General features: G+C 40.0%; 1 protein-coding gene across 1 annotated transcript in view; it reads right to left on the reverse strand.

Annotated features, from left to right (window-relative positions):
* Positions 1-11,413, reverse strand: part of flii (FLII actin remodeling protein) — a 12,946-nt gene extending 1,533 nt beyond the window's left edge. The window contains exons 1-29 of the mRNA XM_053612955.1: positions 11,145-11,413; positions 10,275-10,385; positions 9,148-9,219; positions 8,954-9,034; positions 8,666-8,751; positions 8,400-8,561; positions 8,144-8,247; positions 7,878-8,053; positions 7,364-7,521; positions 6,830-6,914; positions 6,597-6,744; positions 6,349-6,485; positions 6,012-6,224; positions 5,705-5,884; positions 5,489-5,571; positions 5,318-5,392; positions 5,147-5,230; positions 4,866-5,037; positions 4,633-4,737; positions 4,346-4,537; positions 4,035-4,223; positions 2,860-2,999; positions 2,222-2,429; positions 1,961-2,115; positions 1,796-1,856; positions 521-649; positions 325-431; positions 116-221; positions 1-29 (exon numbers count right to left, since the gene is read on the reverse strand). The exon at positions 1-29 is cut by the window's left edge and continues 37 nt beyond it. Of these exons, the coding sequence (XP_053468930.1) occupies positions 1-29; positions 116-221; positions 325-431; positions 521-649; positions 1,796-1,856; positions 1,961-2,115; positions 2,222-2,429; positions 2,860-2,999; positions 4,035-4,223; positions 4,346-4,537; positions 4,633-4,737; positions 4,866-5,037; positions 5,147-5,230; positions 5,318-5,392; positions 5,489-5,571; positions 5,705-5,884; positions 6,012-6,224; positions 6,349-6,485; positions 6,597-6,744; positions 6,830-6,914; positions 7,364-7,521; positions 7,878-8,053; positions 8,144-8,247; positions 8,400-8,561; positions 8,666-8,751; positions 8,954-9,034; positions 9,148-9,219; positions 10,275-10,385; positions 11,145-11,207 (3,611 nt within the window). The 5' untranslated portion in view covers positions 11,208-11,413. The remainder of the gene's footprint in view (positions 30-115; positions 222-324; positions 432-520; positions 650-1,795; positions 1,857-1,960; positions 2,116-2,221; positions 2,430-2,859; positions 3,000-4,034; positions 4,224-4,345; positions 4,538-4,632; positions 4,738-4,865; positions 5,038-5,146; positions 5,231-5,317; positions 5,393-5,488; positions 5,572-5,704; positions 5,885-6,011; positions 6,225-6,348; positions 6,486-6,596; positions 6,745-6,829; positions 6,915-7,363; positions 7,522-7,877; positions 8,054-8,143; positions 8,248-8,399; positions 8,562-8,665; positions 8,752-8,953; positions 9,035-9,147; positions 9,220-10,274; positions 10,386-11,144) is intronic.
* Positions 11,414-11,726: the final 313 nt, after the last annotated feature.

Consider the following 11,726-nt stretch of genomic DNA (forward strand, 5'->3'; position numbering starts at 1 on the left):
CTGGTCTGGCTGCCAACCCACATGTACACCTGTAAAACACACACAAGCCATCACGCACTTCCCCTGGGCCTTTGTCCAAAGGTTTACTTAAATAAACATTGAAGTAAGCACTTACTTCTTTTCCATTGTCCAGGAGCATGATGTCATCATCAGCCAAATCGTCTTGACAAAAGTCAGAACACTTCTCCGAGATAGAAAAGTAGCCTTTCTCATTGGAGCACCTGCAGTGAAATGGCACAGACGAATGAACTCTGATAACAGAGATCAGCACGACAAGCAATACATAAAATGTGTGAAATAAAAAATGGATTTCAAATTTCTAACCTAAAAAGTCTGGCGTATTTCATGTATTCTGCGTCTTCGTCGTATGGTTTCTGTGAGCCGATGCCGACCCAGAAGAAGTTTTCTGGTTCCTCTCCCTCATTTATTACCTGTTAAAAAGCAATCAACTTATTATTGTATAATCCATTCAAAACATTGTTCTTCAAAGCCAATACTAAGCAACAGTCCTAACGTGTACCTGCTTGCTGTAGGTATCATCAAACATGGAGTTCATGATATCCTCTGCCAGCTTAGCCTCGTCTGGGTCTGCTGCTCTGCCAACCCATGTGTACACAATACCCTGGTTGTCTGTACTCTCAAATGGCACCTAGAAAGGGCGGGGGGGAGGGGGGGGGGTGCATCCACAATAGTTGTTGTAACAGTTAGGTTTTTAAAAAGCAGCACTGGCACTAAAATTTCTAGAACATGAAAGAAATTTAGAGAGTCAGTGAAATTCTGTCCGTGCATAACAGTCAGAGCCAAACAAAGGTTAATGTATTTTAAACAGAATTTTTTTTTTTTTTTTTGCTCATGGCTCCAAAGAACCCACATGGAGCACACATTAAATGCTAATTTAAATTATTAATACAAATTATTAATAGTCTCTATTTACAATAAAGGCTTAATAATAAACATGAGCACGGAAAACTAACATACAGACTGTGGCCAAAAGTATGTGGACACCTGCCCATCACACCCATATGTGGTTCTTCCCCAAACTGTTTCCACAAAGATGGAAGCATACAGTTGTACAGAATGTCTTTGTACACTGTAACGTTACAATTTCCCTTCACTGGAACTAAGAGGCTCAAACCTGTTCCAGCATGACAAGGCCCCTGTGCACAAAGCCAGCTCCATGAAGACATGGTTTGCCAGAGTTGGAGCGGAAGAATTCACCCTGCGTTTTTACTGAACAACCGGTCAACACAGATTTCATCAATTTCTTCCACTCACATCCAGCAGGCCTTTTTTGGCAGCAGCTAGACTGAGCTCACGATACTGTCAATTTGCAAGTTCTGAGGTAAAAGATCAGAGTCCCTGCCTTCTTGTTTTCTGCTGGCTTGCAAGACCGAGGCTTGTAATTTCACAGGTAAATATTTATCCAAATTAAAATCGGTGGGCCCTATCTGAGCCACCTAAACATGTGACTCGTCCGACTCCATCTCCAAGTCAGATATGTTTATAAACAAATGGTACTAACGTATCAACAAAGAGACTTCCTACATCTTTTCCCTGTAAGCAAATCGCTTTTTCCACTGGGAGAAATTTAATCAGGTTTCTTCTGACTGCTGCTTAAGCTGAGAAAGTGGAAATGCAAAGCTTTCAGGTGGCCCCTGTATCACTGTTCAAATGAGTTTATTTTTTAAAAAAATAAATAAATATAAATAAAAAAACATTGCAAATCGGACATGTTTGCATGTCCGATTTGCAATATTTTTGCATTTAGCTCCAGTACAAATACATAGAAGATTACCTTCAGTATGAAGCAGAACTCAGAGTTGAGGTTACTGGAGTCAGTGGAAATCTGGATAGTTCTACGGAAAAGAAGAACATAAACCAGCACGTTAGTCTTTTAACATTAAACAAATATTAAAATAATATTTGGCATTTTGACATGTGTATTGCTTAGAACGGTAACCTGGTGCAGAGTGCACTGCCGTTTGTCCTGATATGGTACAGACTGGGCTGCACATTGTCCACCTTAAGCTTTCTCTTCCCTTTGTGGATAATGAACTTCCTCTTGAAGTGTGACAAGAACTTGAGGTTCTCCTGCTGCTGGGTCATCCTCACAACCTGGAAGATGAAAATGGTAACATTTTGGACCACAAATCTTTTATAAAAGACCTTTTTATCCAACAGAATTGAACAAATGACATTACTGACAGTTAAGAAATTGTACCTCCAGCTTTCCAGGGAAAAGGCTCTCAAACTTCTTCTGCAAGCTGAATGTGAACGTAAGCCAGCCCATGTTGGAAGCCTCACGACCTTGCCAGAAGTAAACCACACACTGGAAGTCCTCTTCAGGTTGCTTGTCCTCGTCTTCTCCTTCTCCTTCATCACCCTTCTCTTTTTCTTTATCCTCCTCATACTCGACCGGCACCCAGTACCTGCAAAGAAACACACAAAGAAAGTCAGTCAGCTTTTGTTTTTTAAACAAATGAAAGAAACAGCATACCGCACATTACTTACACACAGAACGGACACGCTTGGCAAATACTGCAGGGTCTGCCTCGGCCGAAAGCTAGCACCATGACTACAGGTCAACGTTTTGAATAACTAAATGAATTATTTAATTACAGCCATAACGAAACCTGTCCATTTACTCCTGGAAATCATTTAGTGTGCTTGTAGAGATAAAACTTACAATAATAGTACAGTAATTAATCATGATTGTGACCTCACAACAAACAAACAAACTAACTAACAGAAATATGGGATTTCACATATAGTTCAGATAACTGGAGCCAATGTCAACTAAGAAAGGAAAATGAGAGGCAATCTTATTTCCACAAGATCAGCTATCCAAGGAACACTTACCTGCAGAGAAACACATAGCAGTCTTGTGTGTGGAAGTGACCAAACTCCTCCTCTGGCAGCCGGGCAAACTTTTTACCTTCCAAAACAAATCCCTCCATACCATCCAGGTCCTCATTCCATTCTTCCATCATTTGTTCAGCCTGTATAATGATTACAGTGAGCCACACACAACACATTAAAAAACAAACAATGTTGGTTTTTATTTATTTTGAAATTAAAACTTGTTCAGATGGGAGTTTATCACATCTATTAAACCAAACATAAATTAAATAATATTTCCTGATAAATAAGTGTGCGAAACTGTATATTAGGGCTGGGCGATAGACCTAAAAATGTGATAAATCAATATTTTTCTCAATTTTGATGATACTCGATATACATCTCAATATTTTTGCATTTGCTCTACAATAATCAAACAAGTTGATTTTTCTTTTGAACCATAATCTGGACAGTGCAGCTACTGTTACAAAAATACATAAAATATTTAGTGCAAAAACAGTTTTTAAAAAATTATGATCTATATCTAGTGACCACTTATGGCTCCTTACTAAATGAACAACTTTTAAAATCATATTTATTTAGATGTGCCAATATAAATCTATGAATAAATAAATAAAATATGGTACAAAAGTACAATCCTTCCTTTTTTTAGTAAGTAGCATTTCAAGTATAATATTATGTACCATTATGCACTAACTCATCCCCTCCTCCCGCGTCTCTTTCCACACCCGTGTCACCCCGCGGTTACCATTTTGCTAATAACGTGTAAACAGACCCTCCCACTTGCACGCTCATATTCATGAGAAGAAGAAGGGGGAAGGAAATTGGCTTATTGGCTCCTTCTTTATAAAAGTAAGCTTAAATGTTCAACATTCTTTGATATTCACACTATTCTCTGATTTTATATCTTCCACAAAAGTGACAGGAGGAAGGGAGGGGGAGAGAGAGAGAGAGAGAGAAAGAGTGTATGTCCCTCCCACCCAGAGACCATGGCCGATTGTGCTCTCTTGGACTCCCAGCCACGGATGCCTGTGGCATCGTCAAGATCTGAACTTGCGAACTCCGGACTACAGGGCAACAAGTTTTCCTGTTGTGCAACTCGGGAGACTGTAAAATGTCGTTTTTATACCATAGCTTCTTAATGAAATGAAATATATGTTACATAGACACCTCACCTCAGAAAGAGGCATAGGCGGCTGCCTGGGCAAGAAAAGCGCAGTCAGGTCAGCCTTCATCTGGTTCTTTTGCTCGGCATCCTTCTTCACCTTTCCAGACAAGTTATCCTTCTGCTGGACACTCTCTGCGTTCCTGGTGTAGTCCACCTTCAACACATCATCCCAGTTCTTGAACTTGGATTTGAAGACCTAGTAAGAAAAAAAGGGGGGGGGTGTTTTTTGTACCTTATTTCCATTCAATTGTGCAAACACAAAAATTTAAATAGGAGCTTTAGATAAAGTGTGAGCTTGCATATCAAAGCACGTCTAACCTGGCACTCGGTTCCCTCCAGGTTGCGGATGACCACGGCATGTTTTGGTCGATGGAGCATGCTGCACAGCTCCTGGCCTAATTTCAGCGCAGCTGCTCTTACGAGACGAGGGGACTTGCGTCCAATCCAAATAAACACTTCACACCAACAATCCAGTATATATACACCTTTAGTGTCTAGAAGGCTTTGGAGCTGCAACAGGAGGACATCAGTCATGATGAGCGCATTCAAAGAAAGCAAAACTGTAACTTACTGAAACAAAGTTTCTAAGTTGAGCAATTACATACCAGTCTGAGTTCTGGAAGCACATCAAGCTTGAGTTTGTCCTTATGCTCAACTGAAAGCTTGTAGTTGATTTGAGGAAGTTCAAGATATCCTAAACCCAGACCAACCTACAGCACAGCACAGCACATAAGATCAGTTTAAAAAAAAAAAAAAAGTTTAATTATTTATTTATTTATTTTTACATGCTCTCATTTTACCGTATCATCTATCCTGAGAAAAATAATCAGACAGCTACCTTATAGAGTTTAGGTCGAACTGGAGAAAAGTCATCAGGAACATGTTTTTTGATTTCTTCCGGCTGTCCACCAAGAATTTCCCAAAATTCTGGAGGCTCCTGATTCTGCATCAACGACGTGATCTCTCCTTTGCCCTTCCTTTCATTCTTGTTTATCTTCTCTGCAAATAACCTTTAGATGCCAGTAACAGTACAACAGGTTAGAGTGAAACAAAGGGGAAAAATGCTAGGTAAAGGAGTTTAAAAAAAAAATAATAATAATAATAAATCTTCCAACATGCCTGGCTTTCGTAGAGCTGCTAAGGGTGGCATTGGCTCCTCTCCACACATATATTTCAAGGCCAGCATCCAGCAAGAAAACAAACCTTGTAAAAGGGAACAGTGTTTTAACTCTCATGAGATTACTCAATTTTGTATATATCTTGGCAGATTAGAAGTTATCCAAGACTTACCGAGGATCGAGGGAGGCTGCCTTTAGAGGCACAGCCTCCATTCTGATGTTCTTCTTCCCATACACACGATAAAGTCTGTCCAACAAAAAAAAAAAGCACAGATAACTGTGTCTGCAACAGAAGCATGGTGCTATGGTATTTTGTTTCTTTAACTGTGCTTCAGTTTAATACCTTGTTGGGTATTTTGTATCCTCCACCGTGTAGAATCCACTGGTAGTTCCTCCTTCTATGTAGGAAATTTCGTTGTCAAACACCTAAAGGAATAAAAACCCAAGAATAAAGAGATTTCTCCAGCTTTTTTTATTTTGTGGATCCCAGTCGCAACCCACACCTCTACCTCAACTCAAGACCATACAAAAATAAATCGAATGCACATGCTCTACTAACCGCAAGAAATTCTTCACTTTCATCTCCCATTTCCTCGCGGATAGTCCTACACTCAGCACCCAGGAAATTGCGAAGATTAACAGCATGGATAGCAGCGCCTGCTTTCTTATCCATGGTGGCATCCTGACCAATCCAGTAATAGATCTGCCAGGTCAAAGCTCCATTGTCATCTAGAAGAGTCTGAAAATAAGGAAAGAAATATGAAATACAAACTGGACGAGTAAACTTGTTTAAAAAAAAAAAAAAAAAAAAAAAAAAAAAAATTTCACACACTTAAGCTAAAAACAAAAAAAAATGTAAATGTTACCTTCAGGATAATGTAAGCGTCTGCCTCATAGAACTTTCCATGGAACGCTTCATCCACCTGAGTAGGCAAGAAGTTCTCTATCTGCCACACAGAGACTCCAGGAATCTGACCCACATCTTCCATAAAGATATCAGAATAGTCAAGCGGAGGCTTCTCTAGGTTCTTATCCCAGCGTTTGGACTTCAGGTCGGAGTATTTCATATCACCGTTCTCCTGTTTAAATAGGAAATTGAATTAATGTATGGCTCGTGTAGTACAGTATCTTCTGCATTACAGTACTGTACAAGCATGTTTATGACACAGGCCACCAACTCAAACTGCACATAGATAGTCTTACCTGAATAGATTTGTTCTTCTCCTGGGCTACATCAGACATGCCTTTCAGCACCTGTTTAGCTTGGTCATCGTCTTGTGTGGAATCCTTCCGCCGCCTTAACCTCAGCTTTCTGGCCATCGGATCTCTTGGACTGTTTCCTATACAAGGATTGTACAGATGCATTACGTGAACATAATTCCTGTAATTGGATATGTGAATCTCACTGGAAAAAAACTAAACTAAACTAAACAATAGGTGGTTTACTGCACCTCCACCTGCTGCAGCCACAGTAGCTGGCGATGCACCAGCCAACCGCAACTGGTTCTGCAAAGAGAAGTCTATGTTGTACCATTCGGCTCCCCTGTCCACTGGTTTGGGTGGCATAACCAGGTTTGGATTTTCACGAACATCCAAAACCTACATTACAAAATATTAACAAGAGTACTGGGTGAAATTGAATTTATTTAGCTGCGTCATTTTCTAAAATATTTTAAAAGCTTACATCTAAATCAGTGAGGAAATGGATCGCCTCTGGTAACGTCACAAGCCTGTTCTTGTTCAAAACCAACTTCTTTAGTTTTGTGCACCTGAAACACATACATATATAGATGAACAAAACAATTATATACTGTAGTTTAATACAATTTGAAATTACAATTCGCCAGTGAAGTACAGTGCAGAGGTGTACATGGGGACTGGGATCCTGCTGACACAAGGAACACAGGAACAAGTGGTTTGTACTCTCATGAAGGCAACTCTCAGGGCAAAGAAAGGCCATGTTAATTAAAGTGGGAGCTTATCGGACAAGACGCAATCACCATGTCTGATGTAAACCGGACTTTATTCATTCATTACGCATAGCCAGAATACTAGGTCATTAAACTTACTGTTTACATTTTGAGAAATAGAACCAACTAAGTTCAACAGAAAATATCACAAGCGAACACAAACAAAAATAACTGTGGGAGCAAGAGCAGGAATTTAAAGGGGGGGGGTAGGTCACACAAACCCCTATATTAGTACAATGACTTCCTACCTGCAGAGGCCTTCTGGAATAAGCTCCAGATTATTATTGGCTGCCATGAACTCCACTAGGCTGGACAGCTTCCCCACACCAGATGGCACTCCATCAAAATCAAGCTTGTTTGAGTTCAAGTACAACTTCTTCAGTTTGGATAACTTGCAAATTGCAGACTGCAAAAGATCAGATTGACCAATCGGTGAGGATTAATGATTAGAACACTCGCACCAAAAATACGACACGACTGACTGACCAATGTGTGTTTGCACATTGAAGGGGTTACTTTATTTCCAGAAGGCAAGTATGGCTAGAAAACCTCCACTTCAACAAAGCAGGATACAACGATTTCAGTTTTTAATCATTTTGGTCCTGGTCTTAAATGACCGGGCTTGCAAACTTGGATTAGATGTAGCCTTTGCTTGGTTGGAATGAAAACCTACAGCCCTTTGTGCATAAGATTAGACACCACTCCTATACAGGTTGCTTTGCCCTTCATCATTATGTTTCCAGCTTCATGAAAAGTACTTACGGGCAATGAGGTGAGCTGGTTCCTGGACAGGTTCAGAGTCTCTAGCTGGGTCCACTGATCTATACACAGTGATAGCTCTGAGATCTGATTACTACTCAGATTAAGGCGTTTTAAACTGGCCAAGGAGTATAGGCATTCTGGCACCCGAGTCAGATCGTTGCAGGACAGATCCACATCTGTGAATAAAATGAATCATTAACTGGCAAACAAATCCACACAACTAAAATCCTATTTCTCTTCTTTCACATTGGCTTTACTTTTAGTACCTGCTAAATGAGTGAGGCCTTCAAGACTTGTTGGCATGTTACTCTGAGTGCGCTGAGTGTTTCTTAAATGGAGGGTTTGAAGGGCTATCATTGCTGGAAGCTGCCTGTTTGAAACACAAAACAAACCCAACATAGCATGCGCAGGAACCTTATCAGCAAGTGACAAAATGATGAGGTCATCAGGCCTGACTAAATCACACCCTGTAGATACTCTCACTCGGAGACTTCCAGAAAATAAACTGCAACACGGCCTCACCGTAACTGTGCGTGCATAAGGGGGTTATTGTTGAGAACGAGCGTCTGAAGATGAACCAGACGCCTCATCTGAGGGGGAAGACTGTCCAGCTTATTGTCACACAGATCCAGGTAGAGCAGATCAGTCAGGTTAATGAACAGCTGATTTGGTATGTTGTCAATGCTGAAAACGCAAGAATAAGGAAATAAGATAAGGCAACACCGACACCTGTTAAATAATGATCAGAATGTCACACTCGCTACAAACACATCAATACGCAGTTCTACCTGTTATGGCTGAGGTTAAGGACCAACATATTTCTAGAATTCTCCAGATCCCTTGGAATTTCCGTCAGCTGGTTGAAGCTCAGGTCCTGCAAAAATGTTGGAGTATATAATTCTGTCAGCTCAAAAAAAAAGGGGTAAATTACATCTCCCAGGTGAGAAAGATCGTATGAAATACATGGAAGATGATGGAAAATTATTCATTGTGTAATGAGCCTGATCTGTCTTAATCGTCAAAAGAAAAAAAAGTTATTAATAAATAATCAATGAATACAATAAAGGTCGACATACCAATACCGAGAGGTCATCCAGATTAAAAATGTCATCTGGAACGCCAGAGTTCTTGAGGTTGTTTGCCCGGGCCACAACCGCCTAAAGACAGAATTAAAACATAAGTGACAAATTAAAATGGTCACAGGTTCAATCATAAAATTCCTTCTGTAAATGAAAAATAATCCATTTTATATTATAATAATCTGATTTACCCTTAGGTTCGGAAGGCTCGAGAGTTCTCCATGTAGCGTTGTAAGACTGTTGTGGCTCACTGACAAATGCTCCTGATTTTAACATTTCGGAGAAGAAAGAAACATTAAATCGGTATGTGTATGTAAGGGCAAATGGTCACAGCGCTCAATACTCCAAATCAGGCCTATGCAGTTACAGAAAATTCCTTGCTTACAAAAGCCTGTTATTGCAACTATCGTGACTAAATATTTACAATTAATTCATGGTTAGAATTAAGACTACTCAAAGTGCTTATGTTTTTGTTTCATAGTGGTGCTTCACAACAACACTTCTGATTAGCAGCATGGACTCTGAATGGATGAGACGTCTGTTTCAAATCTGTCTGTTTTTGTCATCAGTTCGCTAATCAGGCCATCCTTCCATCCATTTTACATACCACTTATCAGATGCAGGGTCACGTGGGAGCCTGGAGCTTATCCCAGGGAACTCGGGGCACGAGGCAAGGGAGACCATGGACGGGGTGCCAACCCATCACAGGGCACAATCACACACACATTCACAGCATTACGGACAATTTGGAAATGCCAATCAGCCTACAACACATGTCTTTGGACTGGGGAGGAAACCAGAGTACCTGGAGGAAACCCCCAAAGCACAGGGAGAACATGCAAACTCCGCACACACAGGGCAGAGGCGGGATTCGAACCCCCAACCCCCTAATCAGACCAAACAAGGTAAATCAGTGAAAGCTTCCATGCTCTATCTAGCTCTGTAGCTAGTCTCTAGTCTGATGAGGTGCCTTTAGTTAAATAATTCACATAAATTGTGAACTGATTGGATAAAGTTGCCACAGAAGATACAGACGCTGAGCTTGTTCGTGTTGCTGAACTATGACCAGTTTTTCATACGTTGATCGGCTCTGCTACGGTATTTTTTCATATGCTTGGTATGCTGAAATGCTTTGCTGGGTTCGCCACTCTAGGTTGTAGTTACTTTAGGTTAGGTTTACTCTGAGTTTATTTTCAATTTCATTTCAGCACATAGATAATAGATACACGGTTACGGTTTTAACCGGGTGCGTTTTTTATTACTTGACCAGGATTCACAAACTTTTGCGTCCAACTCCATAACGTTATGAAATACTCACCAGCTTCTGGAGTGAGGAAAGTTCTTCTGGAAGATAACAAAGCCCAGTTCTGTTGAGTTTCAGCCATCGAAGACTAGTCATAGATTTAACATGTTCAGGAAAGTAGCCTCCCTTTGGGAAAGAAAAGAAAAGAAAAAAAACAAACAAACAAAAAAAACAAAGACAAAATATTTATTAATTCCAGAGCAAATTCACCTATAAAATTATCTATCTATCCATCTCTCTTTCTAAATTGTAAGCCTTTAATATATTACGGTCATGATATGTTAGATACACACTAAAGGCAAAACCTCAACAAGTCATTATAAGAGAAACTACTGTCATAACTATTAGAGCATTCAGCTAGCAAGGTTTTAACTCGTCAAGAATAACAACAACCTTTTACTCACTATATGCTATAGTCTGAGTAAGGTTTTAAAAAAAAAAAAAAAACATAAAATAAGATAAATAAATAAAAGTACGTCCCGGTTGTGCCTCACGTTATAAATAAAACAGCTGGCTTTAGCTGGCTTGCTAACCAACTTAGCTTCCTAGCTAGCGAACGTCAGCTATCTGGCTACGCATCTTCAAAACAAAATGTCGTTTTAAACTAAACACAGGGTTGTACACAAACTAAACAATACCTAAAGGAAACTCTAAACATCATCGAATACCAGTCCAGGTTAATGAGTATTTTCCCCACTATTAGTAAACTTTACATAGGACAAACTGTCACATACTGACAAGTTGCTACGCTTAGCAAGCTAACGCCCAGTAACAGTGAATAGCGAAATACTGCTGTCGGGTTTCTTCTGTTGTGACAGCTAGCTGGTGGATAAAAGGTGGATTATATAAGTGTTAAAATGGCACTAGTGTGAAAGGGTTACTTACTTTAAAATCATTCCCACTTAAGTCTACCCCCCTGATAAAGGGGAGAACTCCGGTGGCAGCCATTTGTAATTCAGGGTGCAGCAGTCAGTGTGTGAGAGACTATTTCTGGCCTGTGAGGGTGTGTGTGAGTGTGTCGCACCACCCTCTATCTCTAAGTTTACTAAAGCACGGTCCATAACTTTACACAACCTTAAAGGAAAAGTCCACCCTGAAACACATCTGTTTCACCCTGAATCTGGCCAAATGTTTTTGGACACCTGACCATCACACCCATATCTCCCTGCTGAAAACAAAAACAAAAAAACAATAGAAACCCTCATTTGTAATGGTATTAATGGTTATAATGGGAATTGTATTGCTTTTAATGGAAGCTGTAATAGTCCCTGTGGGTCTCTACTGGTGGTTTGTTGAGAATTGGTAATGGTTTTAATGGCTAAGAGCTGATGGTTTGTAATGGTATTTGTAGTGGAAACCGTTAGAATTTTTTAGATGGTTTCTATTGGGGTTTTTATTTTCAGCAGGGGTGGTTCTTCCCCGAAATGTTTAAACATTGTTGGAAGCACACAATTCTTTGGAACTAAG

This window comes from Ictalurus furcatus, chromosome 24, assembly GCF_023375685.1.
Source record: "Ictalurus furcatus strain D&B chromosome 24, Billie_1.0, whole genome shotgun sequence".
Taxonomy (NCBI): Eukaryota; Metazoa; Chordata; class Actinopteri; order Siluriformes; family Ictaluridae; genus Ictalurus; species Ictalurus furcatus.